This window comes from Odontesthes bonariensis, chromosome 7 (genome assembly GCF_027942865.1).
Source record: "Odontesthes bonariensis isolate fOdoBon6 chromosome 7, fOdoBon6.hap1, whole genome shotgun sequence".
NCBI lineage: Eukaryota > Metazoa > Chordata > Actinopteri > Atheriniformes > Atherinopsidae > Odontesthes > Odontesthes bonariensis.
The window spans coordinates 5,595,846-5,623,229 of NC_134512.1; the positions used below are offsets into that span (position 1 = coordinate 5,595,846).

The 27,384-nt window shown below is 41.5% G+C and overlaps 1 protein-coding gene across 3 annotated transcripts in view; it reads left to right on the plus strand.

The window, feature by feature from the left end:
* Window positions 1-27,384, plus strand: part of LOC142383662 (chemokine-like protein TAFA-5) — a 114,727-nt gene that overhangs the window by 32,389 nt on the left and 54,954 nt on the right. For all 3 annotated transcript variants that reach the window (XM_075469298.1, XM_075469296.1, XM_075469297.1), the window contains exon 2: window positions 10,552-10,701. In XM_075469298.1, coding sequence (XP_075325413.1) covers window positions 10,552-10,701 — 150 coding nt within the window. The remainder of the gene's footprint in view (window positions 1-10,551; window positions 10,702-27,384) is intronic.

The following is a 27,384-nucleotide window of genomic DNA, read 5'->3' on the forward strand; positions in this document are numbered from 1 at the left end:
TACTAGTTCTGCGGTGTATACAGCAAGATCATTGTTTAGCCTTTCTTTTTTGCACATCTTAAGCTCTGGTATTACAAATGCCACACCCACTTTCCCGTCAGGTGACTTTGAAGCGTCTGTAAAAAACACAAGTTTATCCTTGTACTGCGCTCTGATATGGCACTCAACCATTTCTTTGCTGAACTCCTCTTGCTTCTTCAACTCTAGAAGTGCTAAATCTATTACAGGTTCCTTTAACAGCCATGGTGGTACAACTGAATATGTGACAGCTGGACACAGAGTAAGTGCCTGCAGGCCCAGGGCCTCTGCCTTTTGAGGAACCACCCACCCAAAGCTTCTACCTGGTTTATCTTTCTCCTGGCAGTGAGTTAACACAGATAGACTGATGTGGCCTTCCCTTTGTCCTCTGAGGTTAGCCCAATAGACTAAGGCCAGCTGATCTCTCCTTATATGCAGTGGCATTTCCCCCACCTCTACCTGTATAGCATTAACAGGAGTCGACTTCATTGCTCCACAACACATTCTTAAGGCTTTATGCTGAATAACATCCAGTTTTGCCAGGAGCGTCTTAGATGCAGATCTGTAAGCCACACATCCATAGTCAAATACAGACCTAATAAGGCTGATGTATATCGTTCTCAAGGCTGACCTGTTGGCTCCCCAGTCCACCCCTTTCAGACAGCGCATTACATTCAGTACCTTTTTACATTTCTCAATAATTTTTTAATCTCTTATCTAACCACAGGCCTAGATATTTAAAACAGTTTACTCTCTCTAGCTCTGCACCTGATAACTTCAGTTTCAAACCCATGGGAATGTTCTTTCTAGTAAAGAACAAGGTTTTAGTTTTGTCAATAGATATTCTAAATCCCCATTCAAGGGCCCACGCTTGGACATGGTCTATTGCCTGCTGCATTTTACGCACAATAAAAATCAACATTTCTCCCCCTTATCCACATTGCACCATCATCTGCAAACAAAGCAACATGGACAGATTCCTGCACCTCTTCAAAGACATCATTAATCATGATCAAGAACAATATCGGGCTGATAATGCTTCCTTGCGGAGTGCCGTTTTCCACTGTATATTCACTGCTGAACTCTTCATTAATTTTGACCGTGATTCTCCTGCCTGATAGGAAATCCTTGACCCACTGAAACATTCTACCTTTGATACCCATTTGCCTGAGTTCAATTAGGAGTCCCTCTCTCCAGACCATATCATAGGCCTTCTCTATATCAAAGAATACTGTCAGTACTGTCTCCTTGTTAACTTGGGCTTTCCTTATTGAGTCTTCTAAGGCCACTACTGGGTCCATGGTGCCCCTTCTCTGCCTAAATCCACTCTGGTAGCTGTACAAAATATTTCTCGTTTCTAACTAGTAGACCAACCTATCATTCACCATTCTTTCCATTATTTTACCCAACTGTGAGGCCAGCGCTAAAAGGTCTATAGTTTGATGGCATCTTTGCATCTTTCCCAGGCTTCCTAATAGGGATTATTACAGACAGCTTCCATTCAGTTGGAATAACTCCCTCCACCCACACCTTATTAATTAAACCTAAAACCACCTCTTTCCCCTTATCAGTCAATTTCTTCAACATAATGTAGCATATCTCATCCCTTCCTGGGGTGGACCTACCCACTTTCTTTAACGCCCTATTCAATTCACTCAGGTTAAAGGGCGTATTTAGAGCATTCTGCTCCCCCATCTCCTCCTCTAACATATGCCTGTAGCGATCTATTGTGATTTCTCTTCCTCTTGCCTCACTGGGAGTAAGATTCCCTGAGCTGTGTACCTGTACAAGTATTTTAGCAATGGCCTCTGCCTTATCCTTACTGCCTATAATAACTCTGTCCTCTACCATCATTATTGGATATTCCAGCTCTCTCCTAATGCCTCTCATTTTTTTAATCATTCCCCATACATCCCCTATTGGGGTAGTTCTGTCTAAAGTTTCACAAAATGCTTTCCAGTACTCTCTCTTAGATTTTTTAACTGTAGACCTCACTACCGCTTGACACTGCTTGTAATTTATCAAATTCTCAAAGTTCAATGTTTTCTTTAAAATTCTAAACGCTTTGTTGCGCTCCTTGATAGCCTTCCTGCACTCTTTGGACCACCATGGCACTATCTTTCTTGCCCTACCTGGCCCATTTTTAGGGATAGCACTCTCAGCTGCCCTGATTACACCATTGGTGACTTTCCTACACATGCTCTCAACACAACCCCCGGCTGTAATATTCATTAGGTTGCGCTCACTAGACTCTGAGAAGGTTTCCCATTCTGCTTTCCTTAAATTCAATTTCCCTTTCCTCACCACGTGTTCTCGTATTACTTCTACCTCAAGCACAACTACTACTGGAAAGTGATCACTACCCACTGTGCTGTCCAGTACCGCCCAGTTGCACCTGGCTGCTAAAGTTTGAGAGACTATTGTGAGGTCAATAGCAGAGCCAGTTCCCTTTGCTACGTCTATTAGTGTGTGCAAGCCATCATTTAAACATACAAGCCCCATCTCGTCCAGAAACTCTTCCACAATGCCACCATTTGCATCATTTTTATCCCCCCCACAGTGTGCTGTGAGCATTGAAATCCCCACACCATATTACCTTGTCACCCAGCCCCTCCCAGATCGCCACTGGCATCGTCTGTGGCTCCAGCTGGTCCTTATAAAGCCAGTGACTAATGAAGGTAGATGAGCAACAGGTGTACTGCAGGATCTCCACAGACTCCTGCCTGGTACTTTCCATGACCAGGGGCCTCATGTACAAAGCGTGCGTACGCCTGCGCCACTATTTTGTGCGTCAACGATCAGATGTATCAAGAACGAAAAGACCGTGGAAATGTGCGGTGCCTTACTGCAGCTTCAGGGCTGGCGTACGCATTTTTCTGCAGCTGTTGATTCTTTGGCGACACCTAAGGTGATGTTGGGAAACTGTTATAATAAATAAATGTGAAAACAATTAGTCCTCAGACAGTGATGTGCACATTTGAGATAGATGAACAATTAATACTGATAAACACGAGTGGATATAAAAGCAGCGCAAAGTGGTGCAATGCATACCATTAAAAACAATGGCTGCTTTAAAAGTATTAGAAGACTTTGCAAATGGTGCAATTCGAAGAGAGCGTGTGTTCACTACAACAGAGAGGATTAGCTGGCATATGATGGCGACTGATTACTCATTAGCCGTTTTGACGGAAATCCTCCTAGAACTGTGCGCAGAGCTGCGGCCGGCGTTGGAGCGCAACACAGCGAGGAGCCATGCGCTGCCTGTGCTCACAGGTGATGTGCACACTGGGGTTCCAACCGGAGCATTCCAGGGGCAGGTGGCCAACCGATTGGGACTGTGCCAGTCTACCCTGAGCCGAGCCATGCCAGCCGCGTGGGACAGAATTATCCGCATCTCAGCCACGTATATCAAATTCCCAACAGGCCAACATTAAAGCTCAATTTGAAGCGAGAGCCGATTTTGTAATCAGAGCTATCGACTGCGCACACATTGCTATAAAAGCGCCATCACATCATGAATTTGTATGTTAACAGGGAACATTTTCATTCATCATATGTATTTTCATACATATTTTCATCAGATCATATGTGATGCGTAAATGCAATTAACCAACATTGTGGCGAGGTGCCCTGGCTCAACGCACGATTCATACATTCTGAGTAACAGCATCGTTGGGAACAGACTTATAAGGTGGCACTGTGCATGATGGTTGGCTTCTTGGTGAGTAACTTCATTCTTGTAATTGTCCTAATATTATTCCCTGTGACGCGCATTGAGTATGTGCGCCCCCAATTTCTATCCCATCTTCACAGCATCATTATTATATTATATATATTAGTCGGTGGTTAAAGTTAGTTTCTTGCTGTTTTTTGCTGGTTAAACTTCAGTTAGAAGTTTACTTCAGTAAGATCTTTCTAACAAGCCCCTGATCGTCTCTGTGGGCATATATTAATAACCCCGTGCGTAAAGTGTGAAATGTCTTAATCAGCCTCGACTTTTCCCCGGCGCACTTCTGCATGTTACTGGATGAACACGTTGTTGTGAGTTACACAAAAACATCGGTATTTAGCTTGGGGGTAATCAGAGTCACCCACATGAGCTCCCACCACCCCAGAGAGAGCAGTGTCACCCATTGTTGCGCCGACTCTCTGTTCAAACAGAGTCGGTCATCCCCCCCACCCGACTGTTTTGGCCACACTGCAGCGGTGGGCAGCCAGTCTCCAATTCACATCCACCTTAATGTTGGACCACTTCTTCTTCACCTCTGCTTGTGAGGCTTCTCAGACCCCACAGCATTGACAGCCTCAGGCTCTCCCACCCACTCTTCTTGTGTTTGAAGATATATATATATATATGTATATATATTTATATACAGTATATATATATTTTTATCACTAGTACTTCTTAAAGTTAGAGCGTTATCACGGTCTACTTTAATGTCAGTCCAGACTAGACTCTTGACAGTTTAGATAAGATGTCCATCCATCCATCCATTTTCTATACCCGCTTAATCTGTCAGTCAGGTCGCGGAGGGGCTGGAGCCTATCCCAGCGGTCATTGGGCCCTGGACAGGCCGCCAGTTAGATAAGATGTTAAGGTGATAAAACTTCATTATTTCACTTCATAGGACATCTGTGTGGGATGTTGATGTCGTTGCAACTTTCCACAGAATTTCCACACCTGCACTAAACACAGACCTGTGTCTACATATAAACCCTGTAAGTTGTATGTTTTTTAGGTTCAGCATCCCTTCCAGTAACCTCCTGTTGACTCACATGCAGTTCATTAATGTACCTCTTCATTATTAGCATAATTTAGCTGGCCGCTACAAAAACAATTTCATGTAGAACACGCAATTTCCTGGAGATACAGTAAGTACCAGGTGCTGGTTAATCTATTTTCCCTTCTCACCACAATACAAGAGAATACTGTGTATTCCAGAGTAAAATAAAGTAAAATATACAAGTTTCATTGCAGTGACAAACTGCAGAGATCATAGGAAGAACATTAATCCCCAGAGGCAGGAAGTCAGCACAAAAAACTGAAACAGAGCAATTCAAAGAAAAATACAACCTTTGGAAGAAATAAAACATAAAAAAGATGGCATTTGAGGTTGATGTAATTGATATTTTGCTGCAGGTGAAAAAACTTTTTTTTTAAACTGAGAATTAAAAAGCAATTCTTAATAAGCTGTGAATGAGATATGAATGGATTGTGATTGACCCTGTGATGAGGGTTGTTTCTTCTGTCAAAGATGTTTCTACTGAATAGTTGTGTTAACATTTTGGACATTATATCTGCTAAAAAAAAAAATAGGTCTACTTATTCACTGCAGTATAAACAGTGTGCTGGTTTCTGCAGTTCTATTGTATTACTCTTTTTCGTTCACATTAGCATGAAGGCTTCTAAGTTCTCCTGAGACAGTAAGCTTTTCATTAAACACATTTCCCTGGTTAAATCAAGGTTTAAAAAACAGCTTATACCTGTTTTTCAGCTTTTAATAATGTGTTCAAGCACAATGACTTCACAATAAATGTATTAATAAACCTGATTGGTTTTGACAGTCTTGTTCTAATTAACATAATATATATCTGTGTTCTCTTGAATATACAATGCCCTTTGTGTTTGTTTTCTACTAGTTTGCAATTGCAACTTTATATTCATACATTGTTGAAATTGGTCTCCAGCCTGTCCTGTTTGCAGTTTTTTTTTTTTACCTGATTAGGACACTGGTCTAACTGTTAAGTGGCCCACAGAGAATGCTCGATGGCATGATGATAGATTGACCTGGAAGACACAGAGACTGGAAATGAGAGCTCTGCACAGCAACTTGTTGTTTCTTTCTGTTAAGTGTTTAACAGGATACAGTTGGTACTTCTAGAATGTCTGACAACATCTTTGATAGATAGATAGATAGATAGATAGATAGATAGATAGATAGATAGATAGATAGATAGATAGATAGATAGATAGATACTTTATTGATCCTGAAGGAAATTCAATTTTTGTTTTATTGTTTTATTTTTGTTAGTATCTTAATAAAAATACTAGTATGTTTTGTAAAATACATACTGTAATGATGCAAAAATACAGTACCATTATAATATGTAACCTTGTAACCATCAAGCAAACTTCAGATACCTTTCTATTGAGGGAGGTGACAAAATCCCAATGACCCAAAGGATGGTCAGCCGGTACAGTTACATGCACATACAAGCTCAACAGCTCAAATTAGCCATTAAATTTGGTCATGGTCCTTTTTCCAGTAAACATGTATTGTAGCAATACTGACTTATTGACTGAACTATGTCCAACGCTGTGACATTGTAGACTGTCTGAGAAGCCATTTAAGCCATTGAAGGCCCGTCATTCCAAGCTTAAAACGTGTATGGGAAAAGGCTTTGGCCCTTTTGGTGAAACTGCTGATAACTCTAAACTACTGAGGAATATCATTATGAAAACTTCAGTTGAAAACACAACATGCATTTTGACCAACAGCAACCAGGACTGAAAAAGCCTGGGGCTTTTTTTGAAGAGCCAAAAAGTCATTTCAGCCCTGATTTGGCTTAAATTCCCTGATCTAACTTTTATATTAGGCACCTACAGTTGATGGTTGATTGCGACAGCCCTCGCCAATGTATTTGCACTGCTGCACTGAGCTTTTACAGTTAGTAAAACAAGCAAAAACAAATGTTGTTATTTTGGCCTGAAATACATTGGAAAATTTTCAACGTGCACTGACATACTTCTACTCTGACACAGTGACCACCTTATTAGGCTAAAAATATTTTGTATATCTGTCTGAGGTGTTGAACTTTAAACAGCAACACGTCACTTAGAGAAGAGTATCATCCATGGTATAAATATGTGTTGCTGAGCAGATAATATTAATTTTGTGATCTGCAGCAGGACAGCCATCTCAGGAACTATGTCGCCTCTCAGTACTCAAAGACTTTTCTTTGTAACCTAAAGGTTTAGGTTTTTTTTTAGAATTTAGTTTTCAAGATTTGGAACAATAATGTTTTTCTCTTATTCTTATGTGTGACAGATGAAGATTTTAAAAAGTCTGGTGATTTGCTGTAGCTAATGAGCAAACAAATATGTGCTTCTCCTCTGCTGCTTTCTCCTGTTACTGTGGGGTACTTTAGCTAAAGGTATCTCTGAAATCTATCCACAGTTACTGGGCTTCTCCTTCACTGGAAGCAGCAGTCCTCATATCGTCTCAGGGGCCTCAGGGTCACTTAAAATTAATCACGGTGCTCAATAAACACATGGAGACCAACTTTGAAGAAAACATTTTTGGGCTTTGTTCTGGGAGTATTAAAGTGTACTTTCTGGTATTCTCCGCTGAGAACAATTGTGAAATACTGTTTATGGTCCAGGGGCTGCACGGTGGTGTGGTGGTTAGCACCGTCGCCTCACAGCAAGAAGGTTCCAGGTTCAACACCCAGCTGGGGCCTTTCTGTGTGGAGTTTGCATGTTCTCCCCGTGTATGCGGGTACTCCGGCTTCCTCCCACTGTCCAAAAAATCATGCATGTTAGGTTGATTGGCATCTCTAAATTGTCCTTAGGAGTGAGTGTGAGCGTGCATGGTTGTTTGTCTCGTTTGTCTCTATGTGGCCCTGCGATGGACTGGCGGCCTGTCCAGGGTGTACCCCGCCTCTCGCCCATTGACTGCTGGGATAGGCTCCAGCCCGCCCGCGACCCGATCGACGGATTCAGCGGTATAGATAATGGATGGATGGATGGATGTTTATGGTCCTCTCATACCTTTTTTGGACATATGATTGAGCCTTTTTCCAAAAAGATTGCATTTGCTGCATACACTATAACTTCGGCAGGACACTTAGGACAAAACCAGGCAGGAAAACAGCTATGTGCTTTATTAAACTAAAAATATAGACATGTAGATAGAGACACACCTGGGACAAAGAAGTATCAGATTGTGAGTTCTAAACAATATTAACTAAAACTAAATATCAATTTGACAAACAATGAAGCTATATAATAAGAAAATATAATGTACACCAAAATGTGATTGGGAAATCAAGTGAGGTGGGTGTGGATTCAATTAAATTCAGTTCAATTATACTTTTTTATTATACTTACTATTGTATTTTTGTAATTATACTTTTTCATTAATTTCTGAAGTCAAATAAAAAGAAATGGTTTAAACTTCTTTCACCTTTTTCTCCGTTTCGTTCCTGCTCTGCACCCTTGACGTCTGCTCTTCAGTTCATCTTGATTTGGGGTTTTATTCCAGGCATGACTTGGGCTTTGGAAAGCTTGGTTAGCTGCTCCAACAGGTTAACAACTTTTCTGTTGCCATGGTAATACATAAGAACAGATGTGAAAAATTGTCAAAGTTACCAGCAGAAACATTTAGCTTATAAAAGCTATTTTGAATGTAAGGTATGGACTAACATACAGTTCAGTCATCATTATCTTGCAGGTTTTCTTCCCACAGTCTCTTTCGCTGCCTCAATGATCGAATTGTCATGACCGAAGCTCATGTAAGACAAGACAATTTTGCCCATCCACACCTTGTCTTTCATGCCAGGCAGAATTTTTTGTTTTTTTGCCTATAAAAAGAATTTGAGACACCTCAGAGAAGATGCTAAAACATCAAAATAGTGTGTTTTTTCATGGAGAGACTCATCTTTAATGAGCTCCTGCCATTGCTGTTGCTGCTGCTGATGTCGTCATCTTTGGTTTTGTTGCTCTGACCCAGTCGACCTCATCACTCTGAACTGATTCTTTTGTTTTCTCTGCTGCAAGGTTCTGGCAGTTGTGAGTAAAGTCCTCTCTGGAGAGGAGGACGATCCATGGCCCTATTGATGACAGTTCATCAGCATGCAGGGGGGGCTTCTGCCGTCACCACAGTGACTAAATCCACCTCCCAAATCTTTTATCTGGCTGCTGTGACTCTTTCAACAGTCACCCCTCCATCAGTCTCTGCCTCAGCTGCATTTAGTGAAGATGTGATTTGTTATTCTTCTCCCCTATCATTTGCAGTTATAGATAAAAAAAAAAAAAAAAAAAAGACAAATGAACATAATCATGACAATTGCTTGTTGGTAATTTTACCACGTGGTTCTTTTCCTTTTTCTCAATAAAGACTGATTTGAAAAGCAAAAATGACAATGTAGTGAAATATTCAGTCTCTTCTGTGAATAAGTTATTTCTGTGCTTATATGAAAGGGCTGCAAGGTCTTAGAAGCTGTTTAACACTCAAAAAGGTTGTGGTCACTAAAGGTCTTAACTCATTGGCTGCCAGCCATTTTCAGTTCAGAGAGACCCATACTGCCAAGTGTTTTACAGTATTTTGACTGATTTTCCAAGACCCACAGAAAAGTGTGTCTTATGACTATGTACACACCGAAATTACCAAACGAAAGAGTAGACTCTCTTCTTTCATCAGGAAAAAAAGTTTGTTTCTACCATTTTCAGTCCTTTAGTAATAGACAGTAGAACATAGGTTGGTTTCACCAAAAAAAGCTGTTTGACCCAAAAAACGGAGAAAACACGCTTCTTCTTTTTTTGTGCAAAGTGGCACTGCTGCCACCTTGCGGGTAATTTTGCCAGTATATTCTCTGTTTAGTGTTTACAAGCCTAAGATTTAGTGACAAACTCCCCTAGATTGTCCCCCAGCCCGCTCCGTTAAAAAACGCAGTTGACGTCTATAGACGTCTTTGGCAGTCAGCGGGTTTTTTAAATTGACGTCTATAGACGTCAATGGCACCGAAAGAGTTAATGCATTTCCCTGTTAAATCAGCGTCAAATGGCAAGCTTATGTGGATGTACAAGCATCTCGGCTCTCTCAGGGAAATCATACAATGTGCCAACCATATCGAGAATAGTAACCTTAAATTTGTTAATTTTTCATACCTATTTTATCTGATTCAGGGTTATGGGGAGGGAGATTGGCAGGCCTGAAACCTTATCCAGCTGCCATCAAATGAGTGGCAGAGTACACCCTGGCCACATCGTCAGTCCATCATAGGGCCAACACAGAGACAAAACATGCACTCTCACACTCACAACTAGGGTTACTTTCCATCCATCAATTCACCCATTCACCCATTTGCTATACCCGTTTAATTCAATTGAGGGTCACAGGGGGGGCTGGAGCCCATTTCAGTTGGACGGGTTGGCAGTCCATCACAGGGCCACACAGAGACAAACAAGACAAACAACCATGCAGGCTCACACTCACTCCGAGGGTCCATTTAGAATCACCAATTAACTAAACATGCATGTTTTTGGAGGGTGGGAGGAAGCACATGCAGTGACAGAACATGCAAACTCAACAATGAAAGCCTCCTTTTCTGAGAGGTGACAGCACTAACCACCACACAACACGCAGCCATGAGTAATAGCAATGCTTAGTAAAAACTGTTGGAGACTTTGATGTGATCCTAATGGTCTTAGAAAGTAAATGTATAAATGTGAGTAAATATAAAACACATCATCGGCATTAAGAGTGTGAAAATGTTTGGTATTTATATGATTTACTCTGTTCCCTTCTTTAGGTCAGCTGGTGGCAGGGACCTGTGAGATTGTAACTCTGGACCGAGACAGCAGCCAGCCCAGGAGGACCATTGCCCGGCAGACGGCCCGCTGCGCCTGCAGGAAGGGACAGATCGCCGGGACGACACGAGCCAAGCCCGCCTGCGTAGATGGTAAGACACTCCCTTCTTCTGAAGGCTGCATCTGAATAGTGGATATATTCAGAAGCCTAACTGACCAACAAATGCACCTTGCAACTTGAGAAGGAGGTTGGTGTGGTTACTGCACTCTCTTTGTGAAGTAGTTAGAATTTGATAAGATTATCTGAGATTTATGATCATTAAATTTCAGAAATGTGTAATAGCACATGTGGTGGCACTTGTGGGTGCAACACCTCGAGGCTCCAGTTTTTATGTGCACTAGTTTGTGTGTTTTTTGCTTTTTTGTTTTTGTTGTGTGCAATATGGAAATTACAAGCACTTTCACACAGACTCACAACATTCCCCCGGAGACTGTATATATGTATGTATACTGTATTTATGTGCATATGTGTTTTTTACGCGCATAGTATGTGTACATATGTATACACACCTGCATAATTCTTTTGTACTTCACTCTTTTTATTTATTTTTTTATTCAGTGCACAAGTTTATATGGAGCACCCACAATTTTGTAGTACCCTGATGTGCAATGACAATAAATTCTATTCTATATTAACAATTAGTTATCATTGAGGCAGGGAAGAAAAACAGTGAGTTTTGCATGGTGTCTGTAGTGTTGAATCAATGCTTCCACCATTTTCCAGTATTGTTCTTATTCCAGCTTGTTGTCACTTAAATCTGCAGGTTTTTTGCAATATAACTTCTTGTCTGTGTCATTATATTTTTCCATTAACAAGCATTCAGTGTGCAGTCTCTGATTCTTGTGTTTGTATAATTAAAGATAGCTAAACTAATGATTAAATTAGGTTGCTTTTAGGGATTGTGAAAATGTCACATATAATGCATTTACTCCTTTACATCCTTTACTGAGATTGCAGTTCAGCTCACAGGCTAATAATTATGGTTTATGAAAGAAAGAAACAGTTCCCTGCGGATTCCCTCTAAAGTCGCCACATCTCTTTATCTGTGTGTGAAGTTCAGAAAGTCACATCCCAGATGGGAACATCCCTGTGTTGCTTTATATTTTATCACCGTCTGTCTCCTCATTCTTTTATTGTTTGTGCCATCTTGGAACGATGACAACAGCTGCAGGAATCATTATGCTCTGCAGGGATTTACAGGCTGTCCCGTTGAACAGAGCTGTTGTTTTGCTGAGTTAAAGATCCTCTTCAGTAACCCCTGCCGCGTTCTTCATTTATAAAGAATTTTTTGTATATGTTGTCTCAGAATATTCTCAGATATTAGGTTTTTCCTTACATCAGTGTTGACTTCTTGCAATTCACCAATTCAGCAGAAAAATCTGTCAACAGAAAAGGTGCAGGCTCTTTGGTGCTAAGATTGTTTCTTTTCTCTGTTTTTTTTTAATACCCTGTCCTGTCCAGCATCATGGTAAGCAGAGCGATGGTCTGAATGCCGTGTTGTGCCAAACATGTTTGCTTTAAGGGAAGGGAGCTTCATGGATATAAAGCTCCACTGGATGCTTAAGTTTTGTTTCTTTTAATCGTTTAATCGTATAAAATGATGTATTAATGCTGAACCTGACAAGGGGAACAAAGAAAGGGGGAGAGTGAAGAGACCAGAAAGGAGAAAAAGACACAACAGATACAAGAAGGCAACAAAAACAAATATACAAGTAAAACCAAAAAACAGACAACCAGCTGCCAAATCTGCAGAGAAACTAAACAAAAACTCTACTCTACGGCCTCTGTGGATTTCTTTTGCCACAACCACAAATCCAAAAGTGTTGGTGTCACTGTGTAAAATGTAAATAAAAACTAAATGAAATCATTATTTTTCACAATGGAGCATAAAAACATCAAATGTTGAAAGTGAGACATTTACTATCCATCCATCCATTTTCTATACCCGCTTAATCCGTCGGTCGGGTCGCGGGGGGGGCTGGAACCTATCCCGAGAGGCAGGGTACACCCTGGACAGGTCGCCAGTCCATCACAGGGCCACACAGAGACAAACAAGACACACAACCACACACACTTCTAAGAACAATTTTAGAGAAACCAATTAACTTAACATGCATGTTTTTGGACGGTGGGAGGAAGTCGGAGTACCCAGAGAGAACGCACGCATACACGGGAAGAACATGCAAACTCCACACAGAAAGGCCCCAGCCAGGAGTTGAACCTGGAACTCTCTTGCTGTGAGGCAACGGGGCTAACCACCACTGTGCAGCCCGAGACATTTACTATTTCAAAACAAATTATAGCTCATCAAAAATGAATGAATAACATTTATGAATGCAAATCCAATCATGTTGATAAAGATAGCTGCAGACACTGCTTAAACTTTCAGCTGTAAACATGATTGGGAATGCCACACTCACAGATGTGACTGGCAGTAAAACATTACACCGAATGATAATAAGAGAAGCATTGAGCCCACTACTGCTTTGACCTCATATCCATGTTGCAACTCATTTTTCTGTTTCTCCCTATCAAATGAAACAGACTAAACACTACACTGGCTCTGGTCACAATATTTAAGTTGGTCTGCTTGGTCTCCATAACCCCAGTCCCAAGCATACATGGCTCTTTGTTGAAAAAAGCCCGTATTTAAGGGCTGCAAATACCTATTCAACTCCACTCAATCCAACTGTATCGGGAATGTAACAGGTTCTCTCGACGAAAAAAAAACTAGTCTTATAAATATAAACTCTATATAACCACTAACTAGTACACAAATTGATTTATTATTGTATATACTTAGCTGTGTACTTAAGTAAAAAAAGTGGCTTTTTGTAAATTGTGTGAAAAGCTGCTACAACACTGACATTTAACAGGGCAATTTTGATGTACTATACAGTACATAGTTGTACTGTATTAGGAATACAGAAAGAGGTTATTTGTGTTTCATCCTGTCTTCTTAACTTGTCGTGTACTGAAATCAGCAGTAACCCATCCACAGCATATGTCCTCAGACTGAGAGAAGATAATATTCATGCTTCTATAGTATGATATAGCATGGGTACAAAAAGTTGTTTATCCCTGCATGACTCACATTGAGTGTTGACAAGGAGGTCAATCTGAAGCCTGGTCATACACTGCTCATCCTAAGATACAGCAATTTTGATATTCATGATACTCTAAATGTTAAAAAACTTACTCAAACTCAAGCTTGCTAAGGCATATTTTCATAGTATCTCACAAATATATGACTATTTGTAAAGAACAAAAACATTATCTCATCTATTTTTCCTTTTCTCATTTAAGTAAATCATCAAATCAAATCAAATTTATTTGTTTAGCACATTTCATGTACAAAACAATTCAAAGTGCTTTGCATAAAATAAAAGCATTGCAGCAGGGAGTGGAAGAAGCATTAAAAATACATAAAAGAATATAAAGAGAAACAAATAAAATAATTTAAATGAATTTAAAAACAAGCAACAGTCCAGATAAATTAAAAGATATCGTGACAGAAGATATCCCAAATCATGACAGTTCTTTACAGTGTCAGGGACTAAAAATTACAGCATAAACCCTGTTCAGGGTTTACACTGATGGAGCTACTAAAATAAACTATTTCTGTTCAAGTGATACTCAAGGTGCTGCAGTTGAAGTTTTTGTTGTTGGAGCTGAACAGGTTAAAATTTGTGCTGTCAGTGATTAGAGCTGGTTTGAACATGCTCTGCAGCCTTGGGAGGATATTTTCGGCAGTAGACTCAATGTGAGAGCACTGCGACCTGTTTTCTGTGCTCAGAGACTCGTCAGCAGCTTCCTGTTTTTATTCACTGAATATCTCTGAAAAGCTCAAAGTAAACCTGCTTGGATTCTCAGTGATACACAGGAGTGTCTGCTGTTAGTTAGATATTAACAATAAAGTTAATTAAGTTAATAAAGTTGTTAAAAAAGTGAAGGCTGTTGTAAATGTAAATGTAAATGTATTTTATTTATACAGCCCTTTACAGACAATCCTTACGATGTACCAAAGTGCTTTAAAACAGGTAATAAATAAAGAGAAGAATAAGTAAAAACAAATAAAAACAATAAAAGAACAGCGAAAGCAATAAAATACAACAATTTAAAAAAATTTTAAAAAAAGGGCTGCAAGGTCTTAGAAGCTGTATATTTACTTTCTTGATAGGTATAATTTTTTTTATTATTCAACTACATCCAATGTATTCACTATTATTTTGCCATGCTACTTGAAAGACTTACTGAAGCAGAAAATTGGGCGCAGTCCTCATTGTGATTGGATATGATTCAGCTGACTTGTATATGATTTTTCACTTCAGAAAGTATTTGCATAGCTTTTTTTCTTTGTCCATTACTGTATTGTTAATTTTAAGTAGATACATTTTTTATGTTTTACTTTTGTGTACTTTTGTTCATCATCAGCCTACACCTGATAATCTGTGATGATGACGTGAAAATATGTTTTGGAAAAACTGGGTAAGTGACCGGAGATTATTAGTAAATGAGCAAATTTAACCTTTTACAATTAACTCTAAAACATAATTTAATGTACAAAATGAAATAGAGCTGAATACTAAGAGATTAAGAGATTTCTTTGTTGGCAGGCACAGGAATTTTTTTCTTTACATAACCTTAAAACCAGCTTTTCAGATATTATTAAAGCTTGCTCATAATGTCATACATATTAACAAACTCGTAGCTCCGTGTTGCTCTCAGTAACCTTTACACTGATGCTGCATGTTGAATATTATATCAATTTGTATCTACGTTGCCCGCTTACCTTTTCTTTAGTTATTTTTGCTGCTGTAAATCATTATTACTACATAAACATGATCAAAATCCGGGTTTTCATTTAAATAAAGATAAAATGTATATATTTAAGCATCTAATTTCTTAAGGGAAAATGATCCAACAAAAATTACAAGTGAGAGGTAAACGCATGTGAAACTTTACAGGTATACTTAGAAATGTATTAATTCCAGTTAACTGCTTTTTTTTTACAAGTTAATATAATATCACTCATAATATTAGTTATTAGATCATTGTTTTAACTTTAAATGATAAATTATGATATTCTGTCTATTCTATCTAAATGTTCAGGTGTTTAGAGTGATTCCTTGGGATATGTTAAATCCTAAACTGACCTCAGACATGAAGACAAAACTATGGGGAAACAAATATGGGTGATGAGGAATTAGTCAAACGTAATATGATGGAACAAAATTGGAAATGATAAAAGCAAATAAGGAACTTTTTTTTAATTTATAGGCTATTCACAGTTAGCAGAGCAAAATAAAAAAGAAGTCATGTGAAAGTAAAGACAAAGACAGGTTGATTAAAAGATGGATGAAGAGTTAGCAAAGAGAGGAGAAAGTAATTGTGAAAAGGGATGAAAGAAGGTGCTTCCCTACCCTGTGCGATGAAACAAACAAAATAAGCAAAAATGGTTTCTGTGGCCACTTCCTGTTAGGATTTCAATACTCTTGTTTCTTTCTTTTTTGGTTCTTTGCTTTTTTCTTACTTTCTACATTCCTGTCTATTTCCCATCCGATTGTGTCGTCCTCTTGGGACGAAGCAGCGACCCTCCTTCTGGATGTAGTCTTTGATGAATGAAGCCATTACAAAATGGCCTCCACTCTTTCTGGATAAATTAACTGTGCTGAGCTGTAGTGGATGGATCTGCATTGCGGCTGTTAATTTATCAGGGTAGTGATGCAGAGCTTGCAGGTGTTCAGGTGTTTACTGATACCTACAATTAATCCACTGCATTTCCATTACACAACACTGGTTCAAGTATTGTTCTGTATTCAAATACACTAGAATGCTTTCAACCATTCTTTGTTCTTGAGTGAGATAGTAAAGCCCTATTCGGACGGGACTAGTTCAATGGGGGGACCTGGGGTAAAGTAATAATAACCGGGAAATCTAGTCCCGTCCGAACGCGCCATGTCAGTAAAGATAGCGGAGTATGTCGGTAAACTTTGCCGAGAATTCTACCTCCTGTGAAATGGTTCGGAGTATCTACCATAGGTAATACTAATCCCGTGCGATTGCGACCTTCGGTAATAAGTACGGAATATGTCGTCACATCCTTTTAAAGAGAGAAACAATTAGGTGTGTCTGTTTGCAAACATGGAGGTTCTGGATGAAGCGCTGCTTGCAAGCACGCATGTACGGAAGTGAAATGAAGACGTGCATAGCATCCAGGATGTGACGGTTGTGCGTAACCAACAACTCCTCCCATGTTAGAGGAATATTACAGGGATTTCTTGTCTCGTCCGAATTGGTCATTTCTTCTCCCTGGCGTCGTCTGGTTAACCAACATTACCATACGTCCCCCCATTGAACTAGTCCCGTCCGAATAGGGCTTTAGAGACTATCATGTGAATACATTTGGACCAGATCAACAAGAATCTAGCTCAGATAGCAGAGTTTCTCATCTAACCTTAAATATGAAATCCCAGTAGATGTCAAAGTCCTTGCTTCTGTTCTGAAACTAACTTGAAACTGAAAAATCTTTAAATGTTGATTGTCCTTAAGGCCAGATAACCTAATATCCCCGATGGCACACTGTTGCACCAGTGAAATGTTTAGAGACACAATTTCACTCCGGGTCTTATTTCAGCTGTTTTATATCCTGTTTTATATCCTTATATAAAATTGAAATTATGTAATCAGTACAAAGTGTTAACAAAATATGCTTTGAATTTTACATTCCTCAGTTTAGCAGATTTTTGCCTTGTACAGTGCCTTGCGAAAGTATTTGGCCCCCTTGAAATTTTCAACCTTTTGCCACATTTCAGGCTTCAAACATAAAGATATTAAATTAAACATTTTTGTGAAGAATCAACAACAAATGGGACAAGTGGAATGAAATTTATTGGATGTGTCAAACTTTTTTAACAAATAAAAAACTGAAATGTGGGGCGTGCAATATTTGCCGCCTTTTGCTGCAGTTACAGCTGCAAGTCGTTTGGGGTATGTCTATCAGTTTTGCACATCGAGAGACTGAATTTCTTGCCCATTCTTCCTTGCAAAACAGCTCGAGCTCAGTGAGGTTGGATGGAGAGTGTTTGTGAACAGCAGTCTTCAGCTCTTTCCACAGATTCTTGATTGGATTCAGGTCTGGACTTTGACTTGGCCATTCCAACACCTGGATACGTTTATTTGTAAAACATTCCATTGTAGATTTGGCTTCATGTTTAGGATCATTGTCTTGTTGGAAGATAAATCTCCATCCCAGTCTCAGGTCTCTTGCAGACTCCAACAGGTTTTCTTCCAGAATGGTCCTGTATTTGAACCCATCCATCTTCCCATCAATTTTGACCATCTTCCCCGTCTCTGCTGACGAAAAGCAGGCCCAAACCATGATGCTGCCACCACCATGTTTGACAGTGGGGATGATGTGTTCAGGGTGATGAGCTGTGTTGCTTTTACGCCAAACATATCGTTTTGCATTGTGGCCAAACAGTTCGATTTTGGTTTCATTTGACCAGAGCACCTTCTTCCACATGTTTGGTGTGTCTCCCAGGTGGCTTGTGGCAAATTTTAAATGAGACTTTTTATGGATATCTTTGAGAAATGGCTTTCTTCTTGCTACTCTTCCATAAAGGCCAGATTTGTGCAGTGAACGACTGATTGTTGTCCTATTGACAGACTCTCCCACCTCAGCTGTAGATCACTGCAGTTCATCCAGAGTGATCATGGGCCTCTTGGCTGCATCTCTGATCAGTCTTCTCCTTGTTAGAGATGAAAGTTTAGAGGGACGGCCGGGTCTTGGTAGATTTGCAATGGTCTGATACTCCTTCCATTTCAATATGATTGCTTGCACAGTGCTCCTTGGGATGTTTGAAGCTTGGGAAATCTTTTTGTATACAAATCCAGCTTTAATCTTCTCCACAACAGTATCTCGGACCTGCCTGGTGTGTTCCTTGGATCTTCATGATGCTCTCTGCGCTTTGAACAGAACCCTGAGACTATCACAGAGCAGGAGCATTTATACGGAGACTTGATTACACACAGGTGGATTCTATTTATCATCATCAGTCATTTGGGACAACATTAGATAATTCAGTGATCCTCACTGAACTTCTGGAGTGAGTTTGCGGCACTGAAAGTAAAGGGGCTGAATAATATTGCACGCCCCACTTTTTTTATTTGTTAAAAAAGTTTGACACATCCAATAAATTTAATTCCACTTCACGATTGTGTCCCACTTGTTGTTGATTCTTCACAAAAAATTCAAATTTTATATCTTTATGTTTGAAGACGTGGGGCTGGTGGTTAGCACTGTCGCCTCACAGCAAGAAGGTTCCAGGTTCAACACCCAGCTGGGGCCTTTCTGTGTGGAGTTTGCATGTTCTCCCCGTGTATGCGTGTGTTCTCTCTGGGTACTCTGGCTTCCTCCCACTGTCCAAAAAAAAAATCATGCATGTTAGGTTAATTGGCATCTCTAAATTGTCCTTAGGAGTGAGCGTGCATGGTTGTTTGTCTCGTTTGTCTCTATGTGGCCCTGCGATGGACTGGCGGCCTGTCCAGGGTGTACCCTGCCTCTCGCCCATTGACTGCTGGGATAGGCTCCAGCCCCCCGCGACCCGACTGACGGATTCAGCGGTATAGATAATGGATGGATGTTTGAAGACTGAAATGTGGCAAAAGGTTGAAAAGTTCAAGGGGGCCGAATACTTTCGCAAGGCACTGTATAGTGCCTTGGTATTAAGATATTGTCATCTGGAATGGCTTTCTGTAAACAGATGACCCTTATCTGCTTACGTGTTGCAGCTGAGAGACCATCACTCAAAATTTGCCAGCATAGCATTGGTGTACAGCAAATACCCATTTAACTACTGTAGTAATGATTTGACCTAAATTAGATAATGCTTCTTATAATTAAAAATTACCAGCAAGGCTTTCCCCTTTTAAAGCATTGCATTGTGGGTAGCCTGACTCTAACATGGTTGTATTGGGCTCGGCGCTGGAATGGTTCGGTCCTACCTGTCGCATCGGACATTCTGTGTCAACCTTGGTGACTCCGTATCTTCCGCTGCTCCTCTCCCATGTGGGGTTCCACAGGGTTCAGTGCTGGGCCCTCTTTTATTTTCTTTGTATCTTCTCCCACTGGGTTCCATTCTCAGAAACACTGATGAAAGGAGGTTCCCACCTGATGACCCCAATGACATGTTGGTCAGCACTGCTCACCGATCTATATAGGGAGTATAGTTAATTATTCAATGAGTCTGGTCCTTTTTTTTTTTTTTTCTTTAGCACAAGTTTCTTGTGTTTACCTTAAACCCAAATCTAGCCTAGCTAGTGACTGTTGTGAATAGGGCAGCTGACAACAAGGGAAAGACCAAGACAGATTGGAAACACAGCTGACAGGAGGCAAAGACCCCAAAGGTGCTGCCATGGGCTAGCAATCCATGGTAGCGGTAGCGAGGCCTAGCAGCTTTGTTACAACCAGCATAAGCTACAAGTAGATTAAAGAGAATACCCCTAGAGTCAGCAAAAGCAGGGGCAGAAGATGACTCACAGGCAGACTACATGGTAACTGACACTGAAATGAACATGACAACGAGGTGGAGACTCAGTAAAGGATAGCGGGACGGACCTATTCTCTTGAGCTTGAACTGGCCAGAATAGTTCTCAGATTAGAGAGAGCGTAAATAAAAGTGGTAGGCTAGAAGGAAATATGCTCCAGGTTTGTCCATGTGGCTAGCAGAAAGTAACATCAGTTAGAGGCCTTAAAATGCATCAGGGAAGAAGGACATGTGTGGTAAAATAAGGGCAGTGTGGCCGTATCGATCAGTACTTTTTAAGAAGTCAATCAAGTAAGTCGGATGAAGTCCAGCGGCAGGTAGAAAACCCCATTCCGAAGGATATCAATAACACAGCTACGGAGGTGGAGGAGGAGGTTCTAAGAAGGGATGCAGCTGATACTGAGGTGAATAGGCCAGATATAGAGAGCAGAATGCTAGAGTTAAGTGGCCTAGGGCAAATAGCAATAAAGAATGGGAGGCAGTCAAGATTTTTCGATAATATTAGGTAGGTTAGAAGGAAATGCGAGCGATTGGCTAGAGAAGGGAGATATAATTTACTCCTATGGTGTAGAAAGATTTGGGGTGCAAAATAGAAAGAGAGTTGAAAGAGTACATTTAGTCAAGTCTAGACAGCAAAAAGAGATGGAGAAATTGGTTAAGGAAAGAAGAAATTTAAGAAAAGAGCTACAGAAGAAGAGAGGGAGGGAATTAATGTTTTGCAGGTAGAATCGAGAAGCAGAAGGGCTGAATAGGAAAAAGAGAAAGAAGAACGAATATGTAGGGACTGCGTTTTACAGGGACCCGTTCAAGTTTGTTAAAGGATTGTTTAACCAGGAAAAGGGAGGGCAGATTAAGGCAAAAAATTCAGAGGTGGAAGAGTATCTAAGAAATACATATTCAGATCTTGAGCAGCGTAGAGTAGGCCTTCCACCTGACATGCCACCATTAGGAGAAATCGCTCATAAGATGGATGTTAGACCACCTAGGTGAAAAGAGGTTGAGGAGGTAGTCAGGCGTGCAAAGGCTTTGTCGGCCCCAGGGCCAAATAGACTCCCCTACCGGGTTTATAAAAGTGCACCTGATGTCCTAAGGTTTTTGTGGACGCAACTTAGAATAGAATGGGAGAAACAGGTTATTCCTAGAGCATGGTGTAGGGCAGGAGGCGTTCTTATTCCAAAGGACAAAGAGTCCTCGGACCTGAGTCGGTTCCGGATGATCTCTCTCCTAAATGTAGAGGGGAAGATTTTCTTTAGTTTAGTTGCACAGAGATTAGCTAGTTATTTAGAAAATAATAGCTTAATAGATACTACTGTGCAGAAGGCAGGAATACCAGGTTTCGCAGGGTGTTTAGAGCACACTAGCATGATTTGGCATCGGATTCAGACAGCCAAGATTGAGATAAAAGACTTGCATGTTATATTTCTGGATCTAGCAAATTTATTTGGTTCAGTGCCACATAGCCTTATTTGGAAAGCATTTGAGTATTTTAGAGTGCCCGTAATAGTTGTTAACTTAGTAAGAGCATATTTTCAGGATATTAGACTGTGCCTAAGGCATTATGGCAGGGTGTACGATTTCTCCATTAGCATCTACAATAGCAATGGAGATAATTATTAGAGCTTCCAAGTGGGTTGTAGGTGGAGAGAGACGTCAGGATGGCATGCGCCTTACACCAATTAGGGCATACATGGATGATATGACGTTGGTGACTACAACAGTGCCATGTATGAAGAGAATACTTGAGAGACTTAATAAAAATCTAAAGTGGGCTGGTATGAAAATCAAACCTACTAAGTCTAGAAGTAAAATCTCAATAAGTAGAGGGAAATTGAGTGATCAAAAGTTTGTATTAGATGAAGAAAACATTCCAATAATTAGGGAAAAGGCAGTAAAGAGTTTAGGCAGGTGGTACCAGGCAGACATGAATGATGGAGAGCAGGCAGTGCAGTTTCGGAAAGATGTTGCTGAGGGACTAGATAGAATAGATAAATCAGAGCTTCCAGGAAAATTGAAGCCGTGGTGTCTGCAGTTTGGATTGTTTCCTAGGTTGATGTGGCCACTGTCTGTGTATGAGATTCCATTATCTGTTGTAGAAAAAATGGAAAGATTAGTTAGTTTTTATAGTAGGAAGTGGCTAGGTGTTCCTAGATGCTTAAGTGTCAGGGTCTGTCTTGTCTGTTCATTGTTTATTTTGATAGTCTTGTCAGTTTCCTGTTTTATTTTTTCCTCACTTCCTGTTGTGCGTCACTTTAGGTTTCTTGACTCCCGCTGTGTGTGATTGTCCATTGTTTTCACCTGTGTCCTGTTTATTTATACCTTTGCTCCCCAGTGTGTCTTCGTCAGATTGTCTGCGTATTTTTGGTAGCTTTCCGGTGATTTATTCCCTCGTGATATATTACATTCCTGGTTATTTCGACTTTTTGCTTGTTCTCTGGATATCCCTTTTTGCCTAGCGATTTTGTACCTTTGCCTTTACTGACTGCCTTCACGTGTACCGACTTGGAATAAACTCCCTTACGCCTACCTCGTCTGCCTCTGGTCTGCTCTGTGGGTACACTGTCTGTTTGATCCTGACAGTACAATCTGACCAGGACCATGGACCCCGCAGCACCAGATTCTTTCCGGGAGGCGCTAAAGACCCAAGCCCAGTGGCTCCGCATGCAGGAGGAACAAATGGCCTCCTTAAGGCAGGAGCTAGCTGACTCCAACAAACGCCAAGAGGCGGCGATTGCCACGTTGGCCACCCAGTTAAGCGACTTGAGGGTCGGTCAGCATCAAGGGGAACCCACCGTGCTCCTTCAGCCGGAACGCGGTGGCCCGCGCACCTCCCCTGCATCGGCTCACTTGCAGCTATCTAACCCCGAGAGGTTCTCTGGTGAGTCTGGCGACTGTAGACCATTTTTTACTCAATGTGAACTCCATTTTGAGTTTAAGGCAGCAGCGTTCACCTCCGATCGCAGCGAGATAGCCTACGTGATTTCCTTTTTGTCCGGTCGGGCCAAGGACTGGGCCACGGCTGAGTGGAATCGCCGCTCAGCCATCTGCAACTCTCTGTCATTATTTGAAAAAACCTTTTTCCAAATATTTCAGACTGTTATTCCCGGTCGAGAGGCTGCTAAGGCCCTAGTTACGTTGCTTCAAGGTAGACGCAGTGTTATGGACTTTGCTGTCGAATTTAGAACGCTAGCAGCCGACAGTGGTTGGAATCAGCCCGCTTTGGGGGATGCTTTCTTTAATGGTCTTTCTGACCGCATCAAAGACTTGTTAACTCCTTTAGACCTACCCTCTGAGCTAGACGCATTAATTTCCCTGGCTGCTAAAATAGACAAGAGAATGTTGGATCGTGACCGGACCAGGAGTTTCCTCCCGGGCCGGTACCCCGCCGTCTATTCATCCCGGAGCTCTCCACCTCGACATGCTTCTGCTTCGGCTCTCCCACCTACGACCACCACCAGCAGTGACACATCGGAGCCCATGCAGATCGGACGCACTCGGCTTTCTCCTGAGGAACGCCTTCGTAGACGCAACGAGGGAAGGTGCATCTACTGTGCTCAACTGGGGCATTTCCTGGCGAATTGCCCTATACGGCGCAGTGGGTCGACTCATCAGGCTTCGGTGCTGGTATGTAGCTCTTCCAGTAGGAACAGATCTGTCCGACAATTCTCTCAAGTGACTCTCTCCTCTGATTCTCAAACTATTCCTCATTCTGCTCTCATTGACTCTGGTGCTGATGCTAGCCTGATGGACATTAACTTAGCCAAAAGACTTAATCTCTCGTTTGTCCCTCTAGACTCTCCCGTGCCTGCCACCGCCTTAGATGGGCATGTGATGTACATGGTAACTCACTGCACCTCTCCAGTGACTCTAACCTTTCCCGATTCTCACACAGAGCGGATTACTTTTCACGTTTTTGATGCCCCCCAACACTCACTTGTCCTAGGATTTCCCTGGTTAACCCTTCATAACCCTCATATTGACTGGTCCTCCAGCACGATTCTGTCATGGGCTAGCAACTGTAATACACAGTGTTTTTCGGGTCCAGCAGAATCCAACTTGAAGGGAGATCCCTCTTTACCTGAGGAGGTCGACGAGGAGTTTCCGGATCTGTCCTCTGTGCCTCCCTGCTACCTGGATCTTAAGCAGGTATCCAACAAGACAAGAGCTACTTCTCTTCCTCCTCACCGTCCATATGATTGTTCCATAGAATTGCTTCCTGGCACCACACCTCCTCGTGGTCGTTTGTACTCCCTGTCGGGACCTGAACGTCCATGGAGGATTATATCGGTGCAGCTCTCAAGTCTGGGATCATCCGGCCGTCGTCATCACCTGCCGGAGCGGGTTTCTTCTTTGTGGGGAAGAAGGACAAGACTCTGCGGCCCTGCATTGATTACTGTGGCCTTAACGACATCACAGTTAAGAACAGGTACCCTCTTCCTCTCATCGCCTCTGGGTTTGAGCTCCTCCAGGGGGCCAAGGTATTTACTAAATTAGACTTGCGTAACGCCTATCATCTTGTTCGCATCAAGGAGGGGGATGAGTGGAAGACTGCTTTTAACACTCCCACCGGACATTATGAATATTTAGTTATGCCTTTTGGACTCACTAATGCCCCTGCTGTATTTCAGTCATTGGTTAATGATGTTCTTCGTGATTATTTGAACAAGTTTGTTTTTGTCTATCTTGATGACATTCTGATTTTCTCTCCAGATATAGGGACTCACAAGAGACATGTCAGACAGGTTTTAGAACAGTTATTAAGGTGTCAACTATTTGTCAAGGCTGAGAAATGTGAATTTCATGTATCCACTGTTTCTTATTTGGGATTTGTTGTGTCTGAGGGGAGGGTTGGCATGGATCCTGAGAAGGTTCGGGCAGTGCAGGAGTGGCCCTCACCCACTTCCAGAAAAGAGGTCCAACGGTTCCTTGGGTTTGCTAACTTCTATAGGAAATTTATCCGCAATTTCAGCCGCATTGCTTCCCCTTTGCATGCTCTAACCCTTTTCCAAGGTGCAATTCCTCTGGTCCCCACAGGCGGAGTCCGCCTTTTTGAAGCTTAAGAGTAGCTTTGTCTCTGCTCCTGTGTTGACCTTGCCTGACCCCACGCGGCAGTTCGTCGTGGAGGTGGATGCCTCTGATTTAGGAGCAGGGGCAGTTCTTTCTCAGCGTTCTGGGAAGGACGACAAGCTCCACCCATGTGCTTTCCTTTCTCGCCGGTTTTCGTCATCTGAGAGGAACTATGATGTTGGGGACCAAGAACTTCTGGCCATCGAGCTGGCATTGGAGGAGTGGAGGCATTGGTTGGAGGGGGCAGAACAACCATTCCTGGTCTGGACCGACCACAAGAACATTGAGTACATCAGGACCGCAAAAAGACTGAACCCTCGACAGGCCAGGTGGGCTCTTTTCTTCTCCCGTTTTAATTTCACCATATCTTATCGTCCTGGCTCCAAGAACATTAAGCCCGATGCCCTGTCTAGACTGTTTAAAGGGGAATGCAACGTTATTGAGTCTGGGACCATTATCCCCGAGACCTATGTTGTGTCACCTGGGGAATTGAAGAGCGGGTCAAGAGAGCTAATCAGGGAATTCAGATTCCTCCTAAGGTACCGCCCAACAAGTTATTCGTCACCCCTGACCTTTGGGGTCCTGTGATTTCCTGGGCTCACTCTTCTCTTATCTCCTGTCATCCTGGTTTCCGCAGAACGCTGTTTCGGGTTCGTGAGAGGTTTTGGTGGCCGTCTATGAGGAATGATGTCTGTGAGTATGTGGCAGCCTGCACAACCTGTGAGCAGAACAAGAGCAAGAGCGTCCCCAGTGCGGGACTGCTTCAGCCCTTTCCTGTGCCACAGCGGCCCTGGTCTGACATTTCTCTCGACTTTGTGACGGGATTACCACCCTCTGAGGGTAATACTGTTGTACTTACAGTAGTAGACCGCTTCTCCAAGATGGTGCGGTTCATCCCATTGTCACAAATTCCCTCCGCCAAAGAGACTGCAGAGGTGCTCATGTCTCAGGTTTGTCGAGTTTTTGGATTTCCCAGGAATGTCCTGTCTGACCGGGGCCCGCAGTTCGTGGCACAGTTTTGGAAGGCGTTCTGCCAACTCTTGGGCGTCACAGTTAGTCTGACCTCGGGCCACCATCCTCAAACCAATGGGCAGTCGGAGCGGTTAAACCAGGACCTAAAACTCTGGGTAAATGGAGACCCGTTATGTTCGTTATGTTCAGGTACTGCAACTCTAAGGCATATTTTGTCAGCTTGTAAGGTTAGTCTGTCACAAGCATACATGTATAAAGTACTAGTGATTCAGACTTGAGTTGAAGTACAAGTACTCTATCAAAAAAGTGACTTGAGTAGAAGTAGAAGTGCTCTTTAAGCACCGTACTTAAGTGGAAGTACTAAAGTATTAAACATGTTTTGTACTAAAGTATTGCAAGTAGTTTATTTTTAAAATTACTACTCAAGTACTGAAAGTAAAAGTATTGTGTAATGTAGTTATTAAAGAAATCAGTCAAAAGTTTGAAAATCAAATTGTTTATATTATTCAAAATGTTTGGCTGTAACAGCAGTACAGCAGAATGTACAAGAGCACCTTAAAACATTGAGCTTAACTCTTTTGAACAAAAGAATATGTATTGGCAAGTATGTCCCTTCCCCCTTTAACCCATTGGCGCCTAAAGCACCTGCAAAAAAGGCTGCTCAATGCCTAAGCCAGTTTTTAGAAAAGGTCCCCAATGCCTGAGGGTTTTTTTAACTAAAAACAATTCATTGAAAACACCTAAGAAAAATTTAAAAAATTTTCGCTGGCTGGATTGTATTACTTTTTTTTTTATCAATGTTGGACATTTGGTTCATGTAGTTTTGCTTTATGATTCAGGATAATACCCAATGCTGCTATTTATTATACTACTATTACTATACTGTTACTATACTATAACTAAATCATAATCATAATATCAGCAATAATAATGAATGATAAAAAAAAACCTGCAATATATCTTGCATTGTGCAGTTATACTGTATACTTCAGTGACGCGACTTCTAAAACATCATAGTTGTCATACTGCAGTAATTCGCACCGGGCTCTCTTTTTTTTGACATAAGGGCAACGCCACTCAAATAAGAATGAGAAGTCGTCAGAATGCAGCGCAAGAATAAATAATTACATCATGTCTTAACGATCTCGTGCCATCACTCGGGCTACATTTGTCTGATACAGCCACTTGCT